Source organism: Anarhichas minor, unplaced genomic scaffold, assembly GCF_050575085.1.
Source record: "Anarhichas minor isolate MPS153535 unplaced genomic scaffold, ASM5057508v1 ptg000001l, whole genome shotgun sequence".
Classification (NCBI taxonomy): Eukaryota; Metazoa; Chordata; class Actinopteri; order Perciformes; family Anarhichadidae; genus Anarhichas; species Anarhichas minor.
The window spans coordinates 936,262-959,817 of NW_027466447.1; the positions used below are offsets into that span (position 1 = coordinate 936,262).

General features: G+C 39.7%; 2 protein-coding genes across 3 annotated transcripts in view; one reads left to right on the forward strand and one right to left on the reverse strand.

Moving 5' to 3' along the window:
- The window catches only part of LOC142931344 (dual specificity calcium/calmodulin-dependent 3',5'-cyclic nucleotide phosphodiesterase 1A-like), a 31,281-nt gene extending 16,109 nt beyond the window's left edge, over window positions 1-15,172 (forward strand). The window contains exons 9-18 of one of the 2 annotated variants that reach the window (XM_076083533.1): window positions 309-409; window positions 690-818; window positions 1,314-1,415; window positions 5,558-5,678; window positions 6,438-6,519; window positions 8,262-8,382; window positions 12,014-12,177; window positions 12,688-12,847; window positions 12,899-12,966; window positions 15,012-15,172. In XM_076083533.1, the coding sequence (XP_075939648.1) occupies window positions 309-409; window positions 690-818; window positions 1,314-1,415; window positions 5,558-5,678; window positions 6,438-6,519; window positions 8,262-8,382; window positions 12,014-12,177; window positions 12,688-12,847; window positions 12,899-12,966; window positions 15,012-15,172 (1,209 nt within the window). Of the gene's footprint in view, window positions 1-308; window positions 410-689; window positions 819-1,313; window positions 1,416-5,557; window positions 5,679-6,437; window positions 6,520-8,261; window positions 8,383-12,013; window positions 12,178-12,687; window positions 12,967-15,011 lie in introns of both variants that reach the window. The other variant, XM_076078676.1, reaches the window with a different exon arrangement.
- A 2,592-nt stretch (window positions 15,173-17,764) lies between these two features.
- On the reverse strand, window positions 17,765-19,995 carry LOC142944950 (tripartite motif-containing protein 16-like). Its single transcript, XM_076086605.1, has one exon. The coding sequence runs from the start codon at window positions 19,891-19,893 to the stop codon at window positions 18,214-18,216; it is 1,680 nt and encodes a 559-aa protein (XP_075942720.1). The 5' UTR covers window positions 19,894-19,995; the 3' UTR covers window positions 17,765-18,213.
- Window positions 19,996-23,556: the final 3,561 nt, after the last annotated feature.

Below are 23,556 nucleotides of genomic sequence, written 5' to 3' on the forward strand. Positions count from 1 at the left end.
GTTTCCTAAACTATTTGGTACAGCCAAAGAGAGAGAGTGTTAAAAGAGGTCTTCCTACTCTTTACGAGCACCAGTTGCCTCTCACCCTTCACTCAGTCAGTCAGAAGAAACAGATCTCAGTCAGATATTGTGTCGGAGTAAAAGCCCCACCTCGCCCGGTAGCACAGAGCCCTCTGTGACGTTTCTGTTCAGGCAGGAGTACAGCCCAACGTTAAGCAAGCGTCTGTTTTTACCTCTTCTTGTGAATTTGATCTTTATCTTTTTCTCACATTCCTCTGTGTTTGTCTGTCTGTCTGTCTCTCCCTCAGCACTGGCTAACTGAGTTGGAGATCTTTGCCATCATTTTTGCAGCTGCCATCCATGACTATGAACATACAGGGACCACCAATAACTTCCATACCCAGACCAGGTAATTCCCACTCAGCATCATTCAGCATTTCAATCACTGCAGTCACTGAGGACATTGAGGACAGTTTACAATAAGTTTCCATGATTAGAATATGAAGAGACATGTAAAGGGTAAATAATAAAAAGCTGCTAATTATTCTATTGTTAATTCTTTCAATTTTAAAATAATTAGCTTTGCCTCATACATTGATATTGTTATTATCATGATGGTGATGATGATGATTATTATTGTTTCCATTTTAATCCAAAACACTTTGTAAGTAGCTGTGTGGGATTTGCAGGTCAGACACAGCCATGTTGTACAATGACCGAGCTGTTCTGGAGAACCACCACGTCAGTGCTGCATATCGCCTTCTACAGCACGATGATGAAATGAACATCCTTTCTAATCTCTCCAAAGATGACTGGAGGTAAGAGGAGACAGCTGAGCTTAACATGGCATCATTCTCACAGCTATATAATAATTCCTGCTCTTTGATCAGCATGAGAAATGTTGGTAACACTATACAATACAACCCTCAATTTACACTGTAGGAATCAGTACATGTTAAATACTTAATGCTTCCTACTGGTACTTAAATGGAGGAAACAGGAAGAAACAAATTGGAATTTTAGAGAAAAGGAGAATTAAATGATACTTTAAGTATTTTGCAAAAACTGGGTACCTTGGGGGCTAACCTGGAGTTTAATGGTTTGGAGGAGGGTTGCATCGATCTAGCACTGAATTGCTGTCAGGAACAGAGAAGGGTTTTCAAATTTGACAGTAACGAGATGAATACATCTCGGACAGTCTTCTGTGATTAAACTTTCCTCAAGCTTTATTTATGATTCATTTTAAAGGGAACATGAACAATACATCCAATAGTTTTTGATATACAGTATGTTACTGTCGTTCACTCTTTCAGAGAACTGCGGGCACTGGTAGTGGAGATGGTGTTGGCCACAGACATGTCCTGCCACTTCCAGCAGATCAAAGGCATGAAAAGCGTCCTGCAGCAACCTGAGGCGTGAGTAGTGGATTCACTCAAGTCATAAACGGGCCTCATGTCCTTCACAATGCTGATGCTGACACTATCAAATCAGGACGCAAAGTTGGGATACCACCATTATAATAATTTCAGATATCACTTGAGTGAAAATGTGTTCTGTTGTAACTTGTGAATTTCTTGGTCGTGGTGTTGTTTTAGCTGAATACAACCTGATTTAACTTGCACTGACTTTGTCCACTAGCTGAGTGAACATTGTACTTGCCTGATAAAAATGATTCTTTGGCCCCTACTAATTTTGCCTTGGCTATTTGTTTACATATAATCTATTATTGATACCACTAATAATTACTATATCAGTGCTTTAACCTCTACTTGTAATTTTGGGATGAGAGTGGCTTTGGCAGGAGGCCTGAAGGGACGGCTGTCGGTGTTACAAGTTGCAAGGTTATTTATAGTCATTGTACAACAGGGTTGTGAAAGGCCGTTTGTAGTCCCATTTTGCTATATGAGAAAAAAACATACACAAGCTATATTATATGTGGCGGGTGGATGTAAGAGTTTTACAGATCCAGTCTTAAACCACCCCAAACACTCACAGCTTCATCGGTGCCTAATCATTTTAAACATTTTTGATAATTACGGCAGCAGGGTGAACAGGTTGTGACTGGGAGGGTATTGACTTTTAATATCCTTTTTCACTCTTTACAGGTACATCTTCTCATCAATTTTACTGATGCTCAGTAGATGGGTGTCACGATCTTGGTCTTGATTTAGTTTGTTTCCTGTTTTATTTTTGAAATTCCCTGCCTCTTGTGTCCTGTGGTATTTTGACTTCCTGTCTTTGTGGTTTTCCCTCCTTTTTTTCTGTGATCACCTGTGTTGTATTAGTCTCATCAGCATTGCTCTTCAATCAGAGTTCAGGCTGCCCTTGTGTCTGCCCACCTGTGTCTTGTTGTCTAACTAGTTTCTTGTGTATTTATAGTCCTGTCTTTTGTCTGCTGGTTGTCGGTTACTGACTTTTGGACTCACCTGCCTAGTAAGTTATATAAAGTTAGAGGCTTTGCACAGATTGTTTGGATTGCCCATTTTTCATCAATGATAATGGTGTAGTTTTTTTTTGCGAAACAGCTGATCCATGAAAAACATATAACAAAAAATGTATACATTGATGTTATTGGATCTTGCTAACAGGTCGCAGTGGTCCATGCTTTACCAGTGCCTACAGAATTTGCTGGTTTCACCGGTGAAGCTGCCCTGTGGTGGCAGAGAGGGAGGGGGGACTTTTGATTTATCCAGTTAATTCAAGCACGAGTTGCAGTGTGCACCAGCGACCACCAGATAGCACATGTGAGCAGTCCAGACTGCACCAGTACAGTGAGTGAACACAGTGATGTGAGCGAGTGAAAGCTGAGCCTTGCATTACTGCTCCTCATAAAGCACAATAACCATTTTAATGTAACATAGAGGAACTTAGCGTGGAGTCAACCCTGTTTCCAAAAGTCATCAATTTCCGTTAATGTATTCCTTTATAATTCCCATATCCCCACTGACTAAAACAGCAAGATTTCCACACACCGGATCAGAATCGCATTACAACATGAAGTTTATAATGTTGCTCATCACATCTACCTGTAGGCTTTTCGTGGAGCTGAGTGAACTTGTATCACTGTTGTCAGTGTTAAAACAGCTGGAATACCGGCGTGAAGTGGTCAAAGGAGCGGCTGTAAAATGGTGGATAAACACATTTAATTTCCTATATTCTTTACAACAAAACTCCCCCGTTATTTTGTTATTTGAAAGCTTATGGTATTAGGAAATGTTGAGTTTTCACCAGCAGCAACTTAACACGACTCCTATAGAGCTGTAATTGTAACAGAATCCCAAAGTTATAGCTATTTTATAATTTAATTATTTCATAAATACACATGTATTGTAAATGCATACATGTATATTTTTTCCCATTAGCTTATTATCTTATTGCATAGTTACTGTCTTCCTCAGTTGCTCTGCTTCCAGCGCAGCTTGTTTTAAGTAGAGCTTTTATCCAATCAGATTTCGCCCCTATGTTGTCTCTAGGTTAAAATAAATCTGCCCGGAGGCCTTCAGAATTACCATGGAATCCCATTGCAGGTTAAGTAAATGGGGACGATAGTGTTGATTGTCATAGTCTTCAACCAATCAGATCTTTAGTTTGACATGTTGGGCGTATTCTTTGACATGTCAGAGCTTCTAGCTGGCCTACAAGTATGTCAGCATTAATGTGCAGCTTGATTGGTCAGTGGGCTAGCATGACTGTTGTGAAACTAGCTAGCAGAACGTTGTATTAGTAAGAGTTAAAGTTTAAAGAGATGTAAGAAGTTTTTACGTGACATTACATTTTTAGCGTTTTGCCATGTTTGGCGGTGACAATCCCAATATCTGCTGCCTCTGTTGAGCAGACATTTTCAGCCCTCAAACACATTAAAACGTATTCAAAAAATACAACTGGGGAGGCTTGACTGTCATCACTGGCGTCCATGAATTGAGAAGGACCTCTTGCTGGAACTGAACCCATGTACTGTACAACCGTGTCATTGAACTCTTTGTAAACAAAGAAAGGAGGATGGACTTTGTCTTTAAATAGTGAACAGCAGCTTTGGTAAGTGGTGTTTTTGTTGTTTTACATCTGCAGTAGCGTTACTACTGTGTTAATGTTTCTATCGTGTCGTTTTTATGATATGGTTAATATTGTTCCCTCTGATGTGAATAATATTTAAATGGTGCTCTTGAGTGTGTGGTGGATTGTGTGTTTTAGCGCCGCAGCTTTGCTGGATTGTGCAGAGGCCTGTTGAATCATGTTATTTGGGTTTTATGTTATTCTACCTGCTTTGTTGTCATATAAATACATGTGACTGGTTCTTGTCATTGTGTTAATTACATTGATTTTGAGTATATGCATTGTCCGTTAATGACGAAGCATCCCGCCATGCTGGCATCATAATGAGGTTTTTAGGAGGTGGTTCAACTGTAGTAGGACAGCACTGAAGGCCCAGGTATAAAATACACGGCCCGCCACTGCAGAAACTAAACTTTAAACAACAGATTTTCAGTAAGAAACTACAAAAGTACAGAGAGCTGAACTTCCCTGGGAGCCTAATGGAAATGCAAATCTGTATATTCTGTAATAAATCCAAACGTTCATCTTTAGGAGTGACATTTGCACTGAGGAAATTGCAGAGACGAGGAGCGCCGTGTGTGTGAGAGATATTGAATGTAGTCTATTGCATGCAAAGTTTCTGTAAGTCATGAATTATAAGAATATGAATGTCAATGTTATGAATGAAGTTTCGAAGCCTGGATCCATTCAGTACAGGCTTAATACACTGTAAAAATAAACACTTTTTAGGTAGTCCAACGTCATATGCTTATTTTTTTCCCATGTTGTATACAGTATTGAATCAGCCAAATGTGAATATAGAAATGCTAACATTTGTAAGACTATTGTTGAACGTAAAGGGCAGAGGGATGGATAGGAAGGGGAGATAACATGCAGTAAAGAGCCACAGGTTGGATTTGACCCAGCAGTAAAAGGGTCTACCACGGGCGACTGTGGCTTAGTGGTACAGGGTCGTCCTTGGGGTTAAGTGTCTTAACATAATTGCTCCCGTAGCTGTGCCTACAGCCTGCGGTGTGTATGAATGTTAGAGTTCTGATGGGCAGGTGTATATGAATGGGTGAATGATGATATGTTGTGTTCGGAAGACTAGAAAAGCACTATACAAGTACAGTCCATTTACACAGGCACTAGCTGCTTGAGCACCATATAATGCCTGCTTTTTAGTGCACTTAACAATGTCAGGACTTTGAAAAAATAGATGAATTGAGCAGTCGTTGCACACCTAGGTACAAAACAAGAAACATACATCCGCTCAAATACACACAAGGTGCACGTTGTCTGTTCTTACCGGTACCACAGCGCTGTTTTTAAATGTCAGATATGTCATAAACAAACTTACTGAATATTGTCTCAAACAAATAAAGGTCTTTCGAGTTACAGTCACTGTTAATATAACAAGACACAAATATTTTCATAATGTACATGAGCCACTCAAGCAAGTACTTGTCTTTAGCAGTTGCACAGCAGCATGTTGTGTCCTTGACTGACTGAACTGTACTTGCAGGATTGACAAACCAAAGGCCTTATCCCTGCTGCTGCACACTGCTGACATCAGCCACCCTGCCAAACACTGGGACCTCCATCATCGCTGGACTACATCCCTTCTGGAGGAGTTCTTCAGACAGGTAATGCCCTAAAAACATGCCACCTACTTCTTGCTTTACTATTAATGAAGCAATATTAGTGGGTTAGCAAGCAAACTGTGTTTCAACGTTACTCAGGCTTCCTATTATCACAACACTGGCTCACTTTTAATCGATGACCTGGCTTTAATTTGTGATATACGATAAATCACAAATTAAAGGATTACATTAAAAGGGGGGGGGGGGGGGGAGCATTTATACCACAACCAGATGAGTGCTCTGGGTGTTAATAAAATGTTTCTGACATCAGACATCATCAATATGTATTTCATAGGCAAAACTGGCCTGATTTGCAGTCTCCGCGTAGCTCGACTCCGCCCACATTGAGCAGCTCTCCCAGTCTTTCCTTTCTAGTTTTTGCATTTTGGTAGATCTTAAGAAATATAACATATAGTAACTGCACAACGAGAGTATATTAACATATTTGCTACAACATTCGTCTGGTGGTTTTTTTGTGCTATACATCTCAAACATTGATACAAGCTACTCATATTTGTCTTCAGCGAGAACAGTGATTCGAAAATCTATATGTAATTACTGTTGCTATTTTGGGACTCTCCATAATAACACACTAAGGTGTCTCTATAAGTCAAAAAAAATATGCGTAGACAAGACGTAGACAAGACTGATGTAAGAAAGAAAGGATAAATAAGTAAACGAAGATGATGAGATTATGTGTAAGTGAACCTGCCCAAGTGTCCCTGTACTGACAGTACCTTGTGATGCTACATTTGTTTTCAGGGTGATAAAGAAGCAGAGCTGGGTCTACCTTTCTCCCCTCTCTGTGACCGCAAATCCACCATGGTGGCACAGTCTCAGATTGGTAAGGTCTACAAATGACACCACAAATCCAGTTAATTCATACGTAGTCGTCAGGGGTCATTGTGTTTGTTCTTTAGTATTTTCACGAACGGTCCTGTCCAGCGGACTATCTTCTCTGTTATGAAAACCGTTGTTTTACTGTGTCTCGAGATTTGATCTGCCATTTTGTTCCGTTTTGTGGATTGGGGGTCATGACCATAACAATCATGCAACCAAAACCTGGTGTGTGGTGTGTATTCATTAATTTGAGCTCTGCTTAAGTTATAATGTTTATATAGTGGACGAAGAAACTGGTGAAACTAAAGATTAGTCTGTCACCTTAGGTGAGGAAGAGCGGTAGAAACTGCTCAGGGCTTCGAGGTCAATCCAGGGATTAGTAGATCTGGATCTGAAGATCTGATTGCTGAGTGGAGGAAGGAAAAGGCAGGTTTTTAACAGACAAGCACCTAAGTGAAAAACAAGCCTTCATTTAATCTGAGCTACCTGTGGTGATCCCAATGGTGGTGCGACCAGTGATGCCAGGACAACCACTTCTCCCTGAATGTCGCCAAGACCAAGGAGGTCATTGTGGATTACAAGAAAGGGGGGTGGGACTGACCCCCCAATCATTTAGCCTGAGGCCCCAAATTTTCAGGGACACTACAGAGAGCCTCCTGAAATGTTGTTTTGTCACCTGGTAAGGCAGCTGCACCAGCATGGGCTGTAAAGCGCTGCAGAGGGCAGCTCACATCCAGCACATCACTGGAGCAGTTTCCTGAGGGTCATTTAGGACCCACCAAACCCAAACAACAAACTGTCCACCAAAGTGATTTCCTTAATGTCGGCGACCTGGTAACATGTCTCAAGCAAAGCACAGCACTTTTTCTGTTGACGGGTGCAAAAAAAAAACAGAAAAGTCCTCATGTACCTCTGCTGATGTTTGGACTAGATTCCTTCTGGAACATGTGTGGTTTGAAGTTTTTGGTTTAGAAGCAATGTTGGCAACTTTATTCCAATGGAAGTAGCTAGCAGTAGCTCCAAAAAGTTGCTAAAAGTTGCCACATGACTTCATATGCACATCTGTACCGTATATTTGTTTACATTAAGTATTGAATATCGGGCAAAATGTTGGTTTCTTTGTTTGTAATCTGTGAAGTGTTCTGTGACAATAGAGGTTTGTGAATGGTGCTATAAAAATAGATCTTAACTGATTGATTGATTGTTGTAAAGGCAGAAAAACTCCACAAAACTTTTGATTGTCATGAAAGCAATATACTATACTTATAATACAGTACACCATTTTCTTGCAGTTGGAAAAGTTCCGATTCAGAGTAAGTTTCAGAGCCATAGCGTCAATGTTACTCGAGGGTCGATGTTACTCGAGTTGCTAAATTCAGCGAGAAATCCGGCAAGTTGGTCACACTGTTTAGAAAATAGGTCTGCAAGCCAATCGGGACCCAACACTGAGTTGATTGGGGTCGGGCTTGGGCCATTCTTTTCTTTTTTGATAGACTGGATAGGACTCAGGCTCATTGAAATTCTCTCCTTTAATTGTGCCCATATTTGCCTCCAAACTACACTGTATGAAATACTGTTATATTGATTATATTATACATATGAACCATCTGACCCTAACTCAGGTGGTTTTGCCCTCATCTCAAATTACCAACAAAGTCTTTCAATATCTAAAGATGTCCTGGTATTAGCAAGAACAAGCAGAAGGTAAAGTGAATTTTAATTGGGCATGTCTACCTTTTCCTGCAGGATTCATTGACTTCATCGTGGAGCCAACATTTACAGTGTTGACGGAAATGATCGAGAAGATTATGACACCGCTTATTGAGGAGGCATCTTGCTCTGGATCGGCTGGCTTCAGACGCTCTAGGTGACACACAAAAGACCCTCATGTTCTGCATGACATTCCTGAGACTTATGTTGTTAGCTAATACTGACATTATCCTGTAGTGTGGAAAATACCTCCTGACACGTATAGCGTACATGTTTCTCTGATGAAACTCAATCACAATGTTATGGAAGTGTGTTATTGATTATACACAGTGTCATACCATCTAAATATGTGGTTTCATATTAACATGCCCCGCCACTCTAATAACAATATCAATCTTCTCCTGCTTGGACAAGACGGGCTGGACTTAGAGTAAGCCCGTTCAATTATTAAAGGTCCTGCTCACCCAGAGTCCACCCACACAGGTGATATCACCTATCTGGGCCGGACTGTGAGTGAGCATACAGATGGTCTTCTCACTTCACTGTTAATGTTGTTGTACCTGTTAGGGTGGGACTAACACCTTTAACATTCTTACTGCCACAAGATTAGTATATAGTTCATACTGTAGTATTAGTTTATAGGGTGTTGCATGGGACTGCAACATGTCAAAAACACTTGTGGATTGCTTTAACATGAATGTAGTCTGTCGTCTAGTTTCTTTTTTCCTGACAGACATTCATAATCCGTAGTCAAAAAACATAAAAAGATCTATGACACAAAAAAACTCATCAAATACCCAGGTATAATTTTGACACTATATGTCAGTGTGGGGCTGTGAGATGAGTAAACAACAAGACCGGCTCTCTACATGAACTAGATTTAGAATTAACGTTGAGGTGATATATACAATTTAGTCTTTTTAATTAAACAATTTACATTTTATAAATATATGTAGAATACAAAACGATAGTTTGAAAGATGAACTGTATATCACTCACTCTAGGAAATACACAACCGTGGTTCTTCTGTTACTGATGGATTTATTTGTCTTAATTGCACATCAGTCAACATCACTGTCATCAAATTCAACGTCGAACTGTTCAAAATAGATGAGAATATACAAAATAAACTTGCATTTGCATCACACTCAAGCTGTAGACACGAAACATGAAAAATTAATAAACATACAGCGCAGAGGGAATCAATCCACTTGAACGCCATTAAATCTTCTAAAACGGGCAAAGCAACTTTTAACTTAAACTAAAGTCTTTAAGCGGAATATAAAAACGTATGCCGCTTCCTCTTTGAGGAAATTCCCTCAAAAAATTTATCCCTGCACAACATAGGACGTAAACATAGTTCCTATGTGTTAATACATTAAAAATCAATTTTCATTCCTTAATAATCAATCCTTTCAAGATTTATTTGGCAAGGGAAAAAATCAAGGATTCAATTTAAAACTCTACAACTCACAAAAGAGGAAGGAGGAATGGGTCTACCCAATTTTAAGGATTACTTCTATGCTGTCCAGATTAAACCTTTAATTAACATGTGTACCCCAGCTTATTGTGCCGGGCGGAAAGATATTGAACTCTCTATTATGAATGAGTTATTCATGCAGTATTGGCCATAAAAACTTGGGAAAACTTATAGACAATTTACAAAATCCATGGATCAAATTCCATTTAAAAATCTGGAACGTGATAAAAGGAAAATATAAACTAGATCAAAAACTACAAATACTTCAATGGTGTGCCTATGATCCGGGATTCAAACCAAATGAAATGGACCATAGATTAAAATCCTGGATCCCAAAAGGTATAACAACATTCTATTCTCTGACAGAAAAGGGACAACTAAAGGACTTTGAACACCTGAGGAAAAAATATTTTCTTGAAAAATCGGATTTCTATAGATACCTCCAGATACGCAACCATTTTGAACATAACATTAGAAATACAACGGACATCGATGACCCAATATTGAGAATATTTCTCGGTGTCTACCAAAATGATTCAAATAAGGGAATTATCTCTAGATCCTACAAAGGCCTTATGACAATAAAGTCGCACAATGTAGGATATGTTAAAGAAAAATGGGAAAGAGAAGGTAACCTCTCAATATCAAACGAGGACTGGTTAGATGTGTGTAAATTTCAATGGAAATGCACCAATTCTCACGTGTGGCGGGAATTTGCGTGGAAGTGTGTTATCGTTTCTTTATCACACCGAAGCAGAAGGCGCGCTTCGCTGGAGGAGATGCTACATGTTGGAGACGATGTGGGGCTCAGGAAGCAAATCACTGGCATGTAATCTGGGAGTGTCCAGTGATACAACCTTTTTGGGCAGAGTTTCATAAAACATTAAAAAGCATACTTAACACTGACCTGCCCCTGCAATTTTCCACATTATTCTTAGGAAAATTTGATTTCCAAACAGGGCGTCCAGATGAATACCTGTTTGGCATTTTAATAACGGCTTGTAAAAAAGCACTCACAAGACGCTGGTTGCTTCCTGAGCCCCCCACGATACAGGAGTGGATAGATATAGTAAACAACATCTATGTTATGGAAAGGATCACTTTTTCCCTTCGCCTTCAGAGAAACAGGTTTATTCAACTCTGGGACAAGTGGGTGAGATACGTAAAACCATTACAAACAGATTTTGTGGAATAGTGAATGAATGACCCTGTAACGTTGATTTAGCTTAGCAAGCATCATCGACCTCTATCACATTCTCTCTCAAGTCCCCCTGTCTGATGTTTTTTTTTTTTTTTTTGTTTATGTGTACACTCTCCCAAATTGTACAAAGTTACCTAACTTTGAAAAACTGTGGACACCATATATGCTGGTGCGAACGTAAACTTGATAACCTAAACTACTGTCCAAAAATAATAAAAAAATAAATGATAAAAAGCATAATGTTTTTGTATGTTTTAGTTTATCTTTGTAAAAGCACAAGGTGATTGTATACATGCAGTTCTGGCACTGAACACAGGGTGGCACATATAGAAGTGCATGTAGGTAACTGCCTGGTGATAAGAATCAGTTGTGTGGGACAGGAATCCAACAACTTGTTAAGAGTGGTTTGTTTTTAGCCTATAACACGCATCCGAACAAGTTCTCCCATTCGCCCCTCAGTGGCTTATAGATATTGTCAGATATTTTGTTAAAAGTCACTACAGTTAGGTCAAAAACTGACATTTAAATTTATATGGTTTGTCGTTTGCGGCCGGGATTCAAAAGCATCACTGAATTCAACGTCTGATCGAATATCACGGCTGCATTATCATCTCAACAAGCTAGCAACAATATTTACATATCTTTACATGTTAACAAGTAATTATTATTACTTTTAAGTGTAGACAGACTCATCCAGCTCCGCTGTCACAAGGACAGATGCAGGAGAACATTCCTGTCCACTGCAATAAGACTTTACAATAAATCACCTCTGGCCAGATCATTCACACAACTATAACACCACTACACTGTTGTTGTTTGTTTGTTTGGTTAAATCTTTGTACTATTCTTTAGTTAGTTAGTTTAATATTATTCTATTTTATTGTATATATTGTGTTATTTGTATTGCTTTACCTGTATCTATAAATGCTGCTGTAGCAAAAAAATGTCCCCTTTCGGGATTAATAAAGTAACTATCTATCTATCTATCTGATATGAAAGGTGGCGCTCACTCCAACGAGAGGCACTAGCTTTATAACTCTCAACATGACTGAAAGGACGTGTGTGTATGTGTTTGTGTGTGCACATGCATCTCTACACTGTCCACAGTGTCAACAGTATCAGTGGCAGTGATGGAAAGCTGTCTAGTGTGAAGAGTACAGGTTCAGAGATCAGCTGCCCTCTGAACCTGGTGGACTTCAAGAGCTTCAAGATCACATGGAACGAAGAGATTCATCACAACAGGGAGACATGGAAGGCCCAGGCAACCAAAGGTATAGCCACACTCACCACTCACCATCTCTCACTCTTGACATGGCTCCTTCCAATCTGGGATCTAGAATTTCAAATAGAGATCTGAGAACCAGCTCCAAGCGTATTAGCTCTGAGAAGACATCATGTGACCTGCAGCTAACCACAGTGTCACGAGAAATAATGTTGTATGATAGATTGATAGTGTGTAATTAAAAGGGACAAATACAGGTCCAGTCTGTTTGTTACTAAGACCAGCATTTAACTTCTTCTCTTCATGTGAATGAGCCCTCGACCGACAAGCATGACAAACATAAGCAGCAGCTTTGACACGTTCTCTCCGTGGCTCAGCACATCCTAACTTCTTCTGAGTGTAGTGATGTCAAATGAAGCAACATTATAGAGGTGTGTGTGTGTGTGTGTGTGTGTGTGTGTGTGTGTGTGTGTGTGTGTGTGTGTGTGTGTGTGTGTGTGTGTGTGTGTGTGTGTGTGTGTGTGTGTGTGTGTGTGTGTGTGTGTGTGTGTTCCGGTAGAACTGGAGGAAAAGGTCAAGAAGGAGGCAGAGGAGGGTGGCCAGCAGGAGGAGAACACAGAAGAGGAGAAACAGTCGAAGAGTCCCAATTCAGGACAGGAGATGAAGACAGATGTGGAGGGACAGGTGGAGGTGGAGAACAGGATGCAGGAGGTTCAAAAGTCCAAAGAGGAGGCAGGAGACAATATTACAGGGGGACCTGCAGGATCAAGCCCAAATAACACAGACAAGAAGAAGCCTGAGGGCCACACAAAGAAGCAACAGCGGCAGCGGCAGAATGGTAAGCATCCCGACAGCTTCCTCACTGTGAGAACAATTACACAGTATAAAAGTAACTAAGTACATACACCTTAGTAGTACTGTGCTCAGGTACGCTTAAAATGTTACTCGACCGTTTCCCCTTTACTATTTTTCAGTGGCGAATACTGATACTGGTACTCTTTACAAATATAGTTAGTTGTTACTTTTACGGAAGTCCGATTTTGACTATTTACATTTTCATTTTATTGTAATATGCACAACAACTACAGGGACTGTTGGCAATAAAGGATCTCAGGCTCCTTCCAACAATGTTCATTAAATATGTATAAAGAGAAAGTACATAATGAGAATCTAATCGGAAAATAGAGAAAGTGTTTAAATATATGTTTCAAATATAACACACACCAAATATAAAATGATTTATATATATGTATATAATATACAGTAATTGTGGTGGACAGGTGCAGAATTTGCAAAATAAAGAAACTGATTTATGAAAATACAAAGGCTTACTGGCATGGGTAGCAAGTCTGGACAGGTTAAGTGAGGGTCCACAGGAAACGGGAATGGAGCGGGGGAAAGGTGCTGGCAGACAGACAGACAGGTACAGGTACCAGGTCGGAGGCTCAAAAGCAATGGCATCAAGTAACAAAGCAACGATCCAACAGGGAATGAATGGAGAAGCACTGGTTTGATTCTGCAGGAAGGAAAGTAGAAACAGGTGAGCAGGTGGGTGGGGAAGGTCACGTGACTGGGACTGGAGGAGAAGGAGTTGCTGCTGGACAGAAGACATAAAGTGGAAAAGCCTGGGGCATCTGGTGGACAAGTAGACAATGAATGGGTATTGGGGGGGAAAAATAGAAATAAAGCAAACCAGTAACTCACCAGGACTGCTAAACCAAAAAAACAGTTGATGAACAGTCAAAATATAATCTGTCTCTAATGCTCCTTGGTTGCATTTACATGGCTTTAAAAAAAAAACAATGGCTATGTGAACCATCCGAGATGCCTAGTGTTTGGTGCATAATGCTGACTTTGTAGATTTTGTTGATTTTTAGAGAGTTGCACAAGTTGCAAGAAGTTCTCACAGTTAGAATGAAATGTGATACATGCACACACAGACACAGCTCAAAGACTACACTGCTTCAAGGATTCAAGGATCATTTATTGTCATTATGCAACACAGTGTTGAACAATGAAATGTAGTTGTAGCCAATTTGCAATGGCAAATGTCGGCTGTGATTGTCTCAAAGTTTGCTGCACTTAATTCAGTCCCCACGCTTCCTTTTCCGATGTTGATGAATGTATTCTGTCAGCTGGTTCTGTCCTGGGAGTGGAACTGGAGTCTGGAAAATATTCAGTATTCTGGACAATGCCTCTCATCCCCTGCACGTCCCACTGAAGTCACGTCAGAGCACCTCCAGCGTAGACTGAGACCACCTCGGCTCCACAGAACGCCACAGGAAGTCTTTTCTACCTGTGGCCATCAAACTATATAACTCCTCCCCTTCTGCAGGAAGGACAGCTCAATCATTAGACACTTACAACAATAATAACCACATCATGTGCAATATTACGTCTTTCAACATCGTGCATAATTTCATTTCAATTTAATGTTCAATATTATTTTTATTATACTATGCAATATATTTTCATACTTCTTTTCAATATCACTGACAATATAAGTCATGCTCCATATGACTTTTCTATTGTAGTCTCTATTATGCACTGGTGTCAGTATTACTTAACTTACTTTACACTTAATATTTGTTATTTTATTGTTCATGTTTATATTTTTATTCTATTTTTTTTGTTATTCTGTTGTAATTTGTGATCAAACTCTGGCAGAAGAATTTCTTTCGGGATTAATGAAGTTCTATCTTATCTTATGTTTAAAACAAAACAACAAACTAAGACAAAAATGTAGCAAAAGTCGTAGAGCTACCGGCATGTAAACCGGCAATGTGTAAACCGGAGTCCAATGCCAATAAAGCTGATTCTGATTCTGATGTAGATGCGCCGCTGTTGCCATAGAATCTAACTTCAATTATATTGTCTCTGCAGGCCCTCAACCTGACTGCACTCTGATCCAATACTGCAAAAGACCCATCTACTCTGCCGGGTCCTACCGGACGGTCAGGTCAAAGGTCACTGAGATGCGGCCCATTGATGCCAGGGGGAAAGCTAGGAGACTGCATCGCATCTCCCTGCGTCGCCGAAAGTGACCTCTTAGTATAAAGTCCTCACATCACATCAGCGTGATGTCACATCATAAGATACTATCACATGATAATACGTCTTTGTTGATATTTGACTGTTGCAGCCTTGTATTCCAGCTGATCTTCTGCTTCATTTCAATCATGTATCAGTAACTGTTGCTGCATTATCTCTCCCCTGTTTAGGTGAAGTCTCTCCCCTTTATCACTGCCAACTCCTTTTAAATCACTTCTTGAACTATGACTTTTTGCAAAATTTTTGCATAATTTTTTAATTGTATTTTTGGTTTAATTATTTAAATATCTATTGATGAAATGTTTAGGATTATACTGTATGACTTATTTGGCTATAGGCTTTCCCTTTGCTTCCACTGCTTTTCCTATTCTGTATGATTCTCATTGTGTGTCTGCCTATTTTTCATATTTAAGGCTGACAAGGCACTGCTGAATTGTATCTACAAATATTTTTACCGATCTCAAAGGATCTTGTCAATATAACTTCATCACAATGTTACCAGCGAGACCTATAAAGAATTGGCAGTTTTGTGTGCTTTTGTCTGTGGATTGAAGCGGTTAGTGTTATAGTTTAAACACTGCAAATACTGAAGAATTCAAAATGTCTTTGCTGAATATAGAACCTATATCAGTCAACTGGTATATTTCAATTTCAGTTGGTAATGTGTAGGTTAACTAACCCTGAACTCTGAATAAACGTTTCGGTTCCAGAACAGCTGATCAGTTTGTTATCTTTGAGTTAAGCTCGTGATCCTCGACTGGGACGTGTCACGTGTCGTAGTGTCCCTGAGCAAGACACTGAACCCCCGGCTCCCCGGGCGCCTATCATTGGCAGCCCACTGCTCCCTATATACAGGGATGGGTCAAATGCAGAAGTCAAATTTCGTGTATGTGTATATGTATATGACAATAAAAAGGGTTTCTGGGTTTCTATGGTGAATAAAAAAAGCCATCAATGGAGCTTTAGTTCAACGATTCACCATGGCAACATATGTTTTGTTGCGTTTACACTGAGCGTCCACACTACGTCGGAGTTTCAGAGCACACAAAACAGATACGTTTGGAAACGCTCTCGAGGACGCATAAGTTTGAAAACTCCGGGGTTACCTCTTCATTTGGACGCTCGTAAACGCATACGTTTAGAAACGATGACGTAGACAACCGCGTTCGCTACTTGATTGGTTCTTACCCTTTCCCGGAAAATCACAAACAACAGCCTTGATTATCGATCGACTACCAGGTTAATTCAACATGGACAACTGATTACAGGCGTTGCTGACCTTGTTGTCTTTAGCAGCAGCTGTTGTCCCGTTAAAGTTAAACTCATTTCTGCAGAGGAAGCAGCTGTTATTGGAGCGATTAGTGGGCGGCGTTATCAGCCCTACGGAGCGGACATCTGAAGTCACGGTTAGCAGCTTTGGGGACACAAAACGGAGGACTTTCCTTTTCTTATTAATGTTTATTTTGTTCTGCACAACTATTGTGAAGTCCACACACATAAACTATAAAGGAACAAAACATGAATTGCTCACCAGTAGGGCAGAGACTTCAGCCACCAGCAGAGCTACGACTGAGAACAGACAACAACGAAACCGAGGAAACGAGTGAGAGATGTGTGTTGACCACATTTATGGACCCATAATCTAGTAAACCTTTATGTGTAAGTGTTGAATTTAAAATAAATTTTATGTGTGAGAGAGATAGAGCAAGACCCGCAGCGCTGTAACTAAGTCTGAAAATAGTCTAAAATAAAATTTCTAAAACTTCTCACAAAATGTGTCTGTTTGAGTTTATAGGAAGATTTTAATTATCAAACACAACCTTTCATTATTAAAGACTACTTTATTACTCTGTCGTATTTTTTTAACTAAGCAACCAATCTACTTCCTGTTTACACCGGCACCCACCCGCATGCCCAGTGTACTTTAATAGTCACGTGATATTTGTGTTCAGGCTTGCTGGACGGAGATCATTTCGAAAATGATGCTGAAACGTTGAAAAGTGCTAACTTTCTACTATGTTCTTTTTTTCATTTCACTTTCAGTCAAGTTCTGGAAGAGTGAAAGGCCTCTTCCTCTCTCACACACCACCGGTCACCGGAAATGATGGGAGCTAACGCTCCCATCATTTCTGTATTTGAGATATAAACATTTGCTTGAGAAGCCTTTGGAAATACGAACCTCATTCTGAGCTTCATGTTAAGATACAGTTACTCTATGGGGCTTTTATTTTGAAAGGGTGGGACTGGGTGGGTGAGAGAGGGGGAGAGGAGACATATTCATAATTTACAAAGGCTTCTCAAACAAAGATGTACATGTCCAGTACAGAAATGACGGGAGCCATTTGTGGATTGTCCATCACGAAGAGTATGAATCTAAAATGCAGAAAAGAGAAAAGCGATATCTCAATCGAACCTCAACGATACTACCGGTAACATCAGCGTGTGTAGCTATATATTGCGACGTCTTCGGGCAGTAGAAGCCACACTGTCAAAATTTCTTGTGAAATTTTCTAGTTAGTTATATAATACATCATAGTACCTCTTTTGTATAACGATTAAGAAAACAACAAGAACATTTAATCTGTTATAGAAAATAAACATAATTTCACTTAAAGAAATCTTTACAAAGAGTGCTGAGAACTAAATCTCTTTGATAAAAGAAGCTCTGGTGATTTCTCTCTTTAAGAGCCATGCAGTGGAAGAGAAACAACAACTAACAAATACATCAATACTAATATTTATCAAACATTTAAACCTCAGAGCAGTTTACATTTTCATGAAGAGAAATATCAGTTCAGGTCAACAAAGATCATCATGAGCAGTGATAGCCTCCATGGCTAAACAGACACAGGAAGGAGCTCCACCAAAAGAAACTCAAACATTTACACAACAATAATGAGAAGATGTCAAAGTACCGCCCACAATGTTTGATTGACAGCTGAAGAAACATTAGCAATGAAGCGACAATGATGGAGACAAAGTGAGTTTCAGGATTACACAAAAATTAATTTGCTGTTCCTTAAATCACTTCTGACTATTTTAGTTTACAGAACTCAGCAGTGTTTGCATAGTCATACATCACAAGTCCAGCATAGAGAGGCTGAGTGAATGTGGTCTGGACTCTGTGGAGGAGAGTCATGGTTTCAGAGACGCTGTAGAAAGACAGAATACCTGCTCTGTGATCCAGGTACACTCCTACTCTGGAGGACTGAGGACCTGAGACGGGAGTTTGGATATTGTTGTACAAAAATGTAAAACTGTTTTTGACACATTGTAACACCCAAGATTTGTCATTCAATCCAAATTCACATTCTTTATAGCTCCCTGTTCTGCTGATATTCTTGTATGCGACTGCTACATGAACTCCTTCTCCTCTCCACTCCACCTCCCAGTAACAACGTCCAGTCAGACTCTCTCTACTCAGGACCTGACACCATGAAGTGAATCTGTCTGGGTGACTAGAATAAGACTGTTCTTCTCTTATAGCTGTTGCTTTTCTGTTCCCCTCAGATAATAACAGATATGTGCATGCTGTATTTGGATCCAGTGTGATTCCACTTGAATATCTTAAGAATCCAGCTCTGGTCTTGGGCTCTGCGTGTGAAGGCGACAGTAAAACGTCCACTTCAGTCACTGCCAGTGAGACATTTGTCCACTTCTCTCTCAGAACGTCCTGTAGTTTATCTCTGACTTCTGACACAGCCGCCGTCACGTCCTCAAAGTAGCTCAGAGGACGGATATCGATGCCGGACGAGTCTGTAGGTTCTCTGAGTGGTGACAGTGAGGGGTAGTTGTGTAGAAACTGGTTGTGATCCTCTGTGTGTGAGAGCAGCTTCAGCTCAGCGTCTTTCCTCTTCAGCTCAGAGATCTCCTGCTCCAGCTTCTCCTGAAGCTCTGTGACTCGACTCACTTCACTTTTCTGCTGGGATCTGACCTGCTGCTTCACATCGGAGCTTCTTTTCTCCATGAGACGGATCAGCTCGGTGAAGATCTTCTCGCTGTCCTTCACCGCTTCGTCGGCAGAGCGATTGACGGCCTCCACCTCCTGTTGAAGCAGCTTCACGTCTTTCTCTCTGTCCTGGATTCTCTGCTGGATGTTTAGTCGACTCACCTCCAGCTCTCTCTGCCTCTCAGTCCTTTCAGCTGCAGCTGTGACTGTGTCGTGGCCTTTGTGTTCACCCATTAAGCAGAGATAACAGATACACTGCTGATCAGTACGGCAGAAAATCTTCATCACCTCATCGTGACGAGAGCAGATGTTCTCCTGGAGCTTCTTGGAGGGGTCCACCAGCTTGTGTTTCTCAAAGGCAGGGGATTCATAATGAAGCTGGAGGTGTTTCTCACAATAAGAGATCACACACTGCAGACAGGACTTGAGGGCTTTCCGTTTCCTCCCAGTGCAGACATCACAGGACACATATTCAGGTCCAGCATAGCAGTGATCAGCAGGAGCAGCTTGCAGTCCAGCCTTCTTCAGCTCCTCCACTAAAACTGCTAACATGGTGTTTTTCAGCAGGACAGGCCTCGGTGTGAAGGTCTGCCTACACTGAGGGCAGCTGTGGACTTTCTTCACATCCTCTTCATCCCAGAAGCTTTTAATACAGTTCATGCAGTAGCTGTGTCCACAGGGAATAGCCACTGGATCCTTCAGTAGATCCAGACAGATGGAACAAGAGAAGGCTTCTCGATCCAGCTGAACTCCTTTCTGCGCCATTTCACCTCTCAGTGACAACGACTGTCTGAGTTTCGCTTCACTAGAAGCGACTCTGCTTTGACTTCTGATCTGAACAACATGTGTTTGTTCAGTGAATGGAGGCTGTCAGCTCTATCGCTTCACCACCATGTTGGTTACACCCATCTTTAAAACTGTAGATCTGAAGGGGAGGGAACAAGGAGATATGTGGACAGAGTGGAGCCGGCTGTGTTTGAGAGCAGGAGGAAGAAGGAGGGGTTATCAAGCTGTGCTTCATTCCAGGAAGAGGAGCAGCGCTGTGAATGTGAACTTTGTTTCCTCGTTTACAAACAGAGCCTCGGTTAAAACCTGCTCCATGTTTGAAAACATTTCATTTCTTTAGTTGTTAAATATTTCTTGTCTCCTCAGAGGAAGAGTTATAGACAAACATGAAGCCATCAAAAGACTAATTCTGTTCAGTTTTCTTTTACTGCTTAAAAACATCTGGCTGACAAAAAAGTTATCAAATTAAACTAATATGAAACATCTAAATTGTCGTATAATACCTTTCTCTCATATTTAATGATAAACTTTTAAACACTTGTCACAAAAGAGTTGAGTTTCAGGATATGATCCTGATGCAAAGCAGCGTTTCAAGATTCACATTTATACATTTCATGACGTCATGACTGGACCTGATATAATCTGCACATTTTCCATTTGTTGTTGATGTTATAATATTCCACCTGTTGTAAAAGCTGAGTCACTCACTGGTTGAGTGACGACTGAGAAAACTCCTCAGGAACAACATGAATCTCCAGCAACCATAAACTGGTGGACAGGAATGAGGAGGATTTTCCTAAAAAACAATGCATGGATTTATATAAAAATAATGTCTCTCAATGATCACTTCTGACCCACTAGAAGTGGTTTACTCTGCAGAGAGAGAGCGTCAACCTCTAACCAAAAAGAAACACCGTTTTAGGACGAAACTCATCCGGAAGAATAGATGTAGGATCCTGAAACAAGAGAAGAAGAAGAGCAGCGTCACTTCCGGACCGACTGCAGAAAGCCCGAAGCTCAACGGCAGAAAGAAGTCAGTAGAGGTTTTCTTTGGCTTCTGTCTGTTCTTCACATCATGAACGCTGTTAATACTACTTTGTCAGCTGTTGTAAATGTACATAGATTTAAATTTAAGGTGATTAACGCTGAATTTAAAGTTAATTATAAATGCATAATATTTTTAACCCCTATAAGACCAACTCAACAATCATACAGTCATCTTCACAAGAGCAGACAAGAAGATGATGATGATTGTTCACAAGTAAACATGGAGATCCATATCATCTGAATGCTGAGCACATTTCACATTCACAACACAAACTCTTGATCACTAAATCTGACGTCACACTAAACAATAAACTATGCACGTGATCAAAAATCTGTTCATCTTCGATATATGCATCAAGAGTTGAGGCTCAGGGATTAAAACTTTACATTTAACACTTTTTTAAAGTTTTAAGTTTCCATCAGATGTATGTTTAGGTATGAAATATGTTACTTAAAGATTTTGTTTCCTAAAACAAGTCATTATGATTCTTGTAATCAGTTAAACATTTACATGAATACATAATAATTCACTGATAATTCATTTAGTCTACCAAAACTAAACAAGTAGTGAAATGTATTTGTGTTTTAAAGAGCGGCACATTAAACCTGCTGACAACAGAGTAGAGTGATGTGTTCATGTTGCTGCTCACTGTTTTCAGTTGCAAAGACCATTTTAACTGTTGCACATGTTCAGTTGTTAGTATTTTAGGTTTCCTCATTTAGTCATGTAATCGTCTGTTTCTTAAAATAAATATTATTTCTCTTAAAGTCAGACATGAGTTTTCTTAAATGAGTCAAACTGATTTTTATTGTTCACACTTCACTTTGCTTCTTTGTAGAAACATAAAGCTTATAAAGTTGAGTGGGATAAGTGGCTCCCCAAAACATATAGCAGGAACTGAGGTAAGGATCAATTAAGCTTCATAGAAAGTTGTTGAACACTTTTGGTGAAGCAAACTTTGAAACTTGCCAACGATGTTGATTTAGATGTTTTATTGAAAATAGACAGAATATGACTCTTCAAGCTTAGAGTTTCATCAATCAGGACTCAAAGGAAACCTGTGGATGAGACCTGTGGCTAAATCACTTATTTACTAAAGACTAAAGCGAATGTGATTTTTTGACATTGAGAGATGTTTTTTTTAATTGGAACCATTTTGTAAATTGGTTTGATTAACAGAGTCAAATAGGAAATATTCATAAAGCACATTGTTTGTTTTTTGCAACAATTTTGAAGCACAGACAATGATGTCAAACCTTTTTTTTCAGAATCCATACTGCTGGTAATACAGGAAGTTCCACTCCTGCATTTTATTGTAAACCAACTTTACCAACATCTTTGAGAAACATGGAGGGACAGAAAGAGGGAGGTAGTTGTTGAATGGACTTCACATTTACCCAAAGGTGCTACTTTCTGCTCATTTGGTAATATTCCAGTTTCTAGAGATTTGGTAAATACTGTAGAGGTAAATGTCCTGATTATAAAGGAACTCATGTTGACAATCAGACATAACCTGAACTCATCATGAGCAGCTGCTGAATGTCTCCTCCTTTCCTTAGATGTACATGTATCTTCTGTCTCGCTGGCTCTTTGTCTTGCAGGATACGGGTCTCAAGCTTCATGAGCAAAAGGCCCCGTGTGGTTCCTGCTATCAAAGCTCACCTTCACATGGAGTCGCTCTCTTCCTTTGCTGGTGCGACTGTTTTGTTTTGTTTTCACACATAACATGCTCGAACAATTGATTATGTCGAAATAAGTCATAAAAAGTGATAAACATGAACTCTGTACTTTGTGGTGTTTCAGGAGGAAAACTGACTCAGTTATACTCTCATATTAGTTTCACATTTTCTTCATCAGCTTTGTATGAAACCCTGTAAATAAGACAAGAAGAAAAGACTTTGTTCATTCTTGAGTCAAGAAATACTTTATTCATCATGTAAACCTTCAGTTTGTTCACATCCCATCAGTAAAGTCTGTTAAATGACTCTTGTTCAATGATTTCATGAACACATTCACTTCATCCTCATAATCTATTAGTTTGACCAGAATCTCAGTTATGTAAAAGAGAATAATGATTGATTTACTTATTGATTACGATGATAATAATTAGTTATATAATACATCATAGTACCTCTTTTGTACAACGATTAAGAAAACAACAAGAACAACATTTAACCTGTTATAGAATATAAACATAATTTCACTTTAAGAAATCTTTACAAAGAGTGCTGAGAACTAAATATCTTTGATAAAAGAAGCTCTGGCCATCATTTCCAAAGGCTTCTCAAACAAAGATGTATATGTCCAGTACAGAAATGACGGGAGCCATTTGTGGACTGTCCATCACGAATACAAGATTCAATCCAAGAGTATGAATCTAAAATGCAGAAAAGAGAAAAGCGATATATCAATCGAACCTCAACGATACTACCGGTAGTATCGTGTGTAGCTATATATTGCGACGTCTTCGGGCAGTAGAAGCCACACTGTCAAAATTTCTTGCGCATTTTTTCAAGTTATTATTATTATTAAGCCCGCAGGATTACAGTCAGTGTGCTTTGGCACAAAGCCACACTGAATAACCATTTATTAAA

Coding starts and splice junctions, on each gene's coding strand:
- LOC142944950 (XM_076086605.1), bottom strand. CDS start 19,893: ATGGCGCAGAAAGGAGTTCAGCTGGATCGAGAAGCCTTCTCTTGTTCC.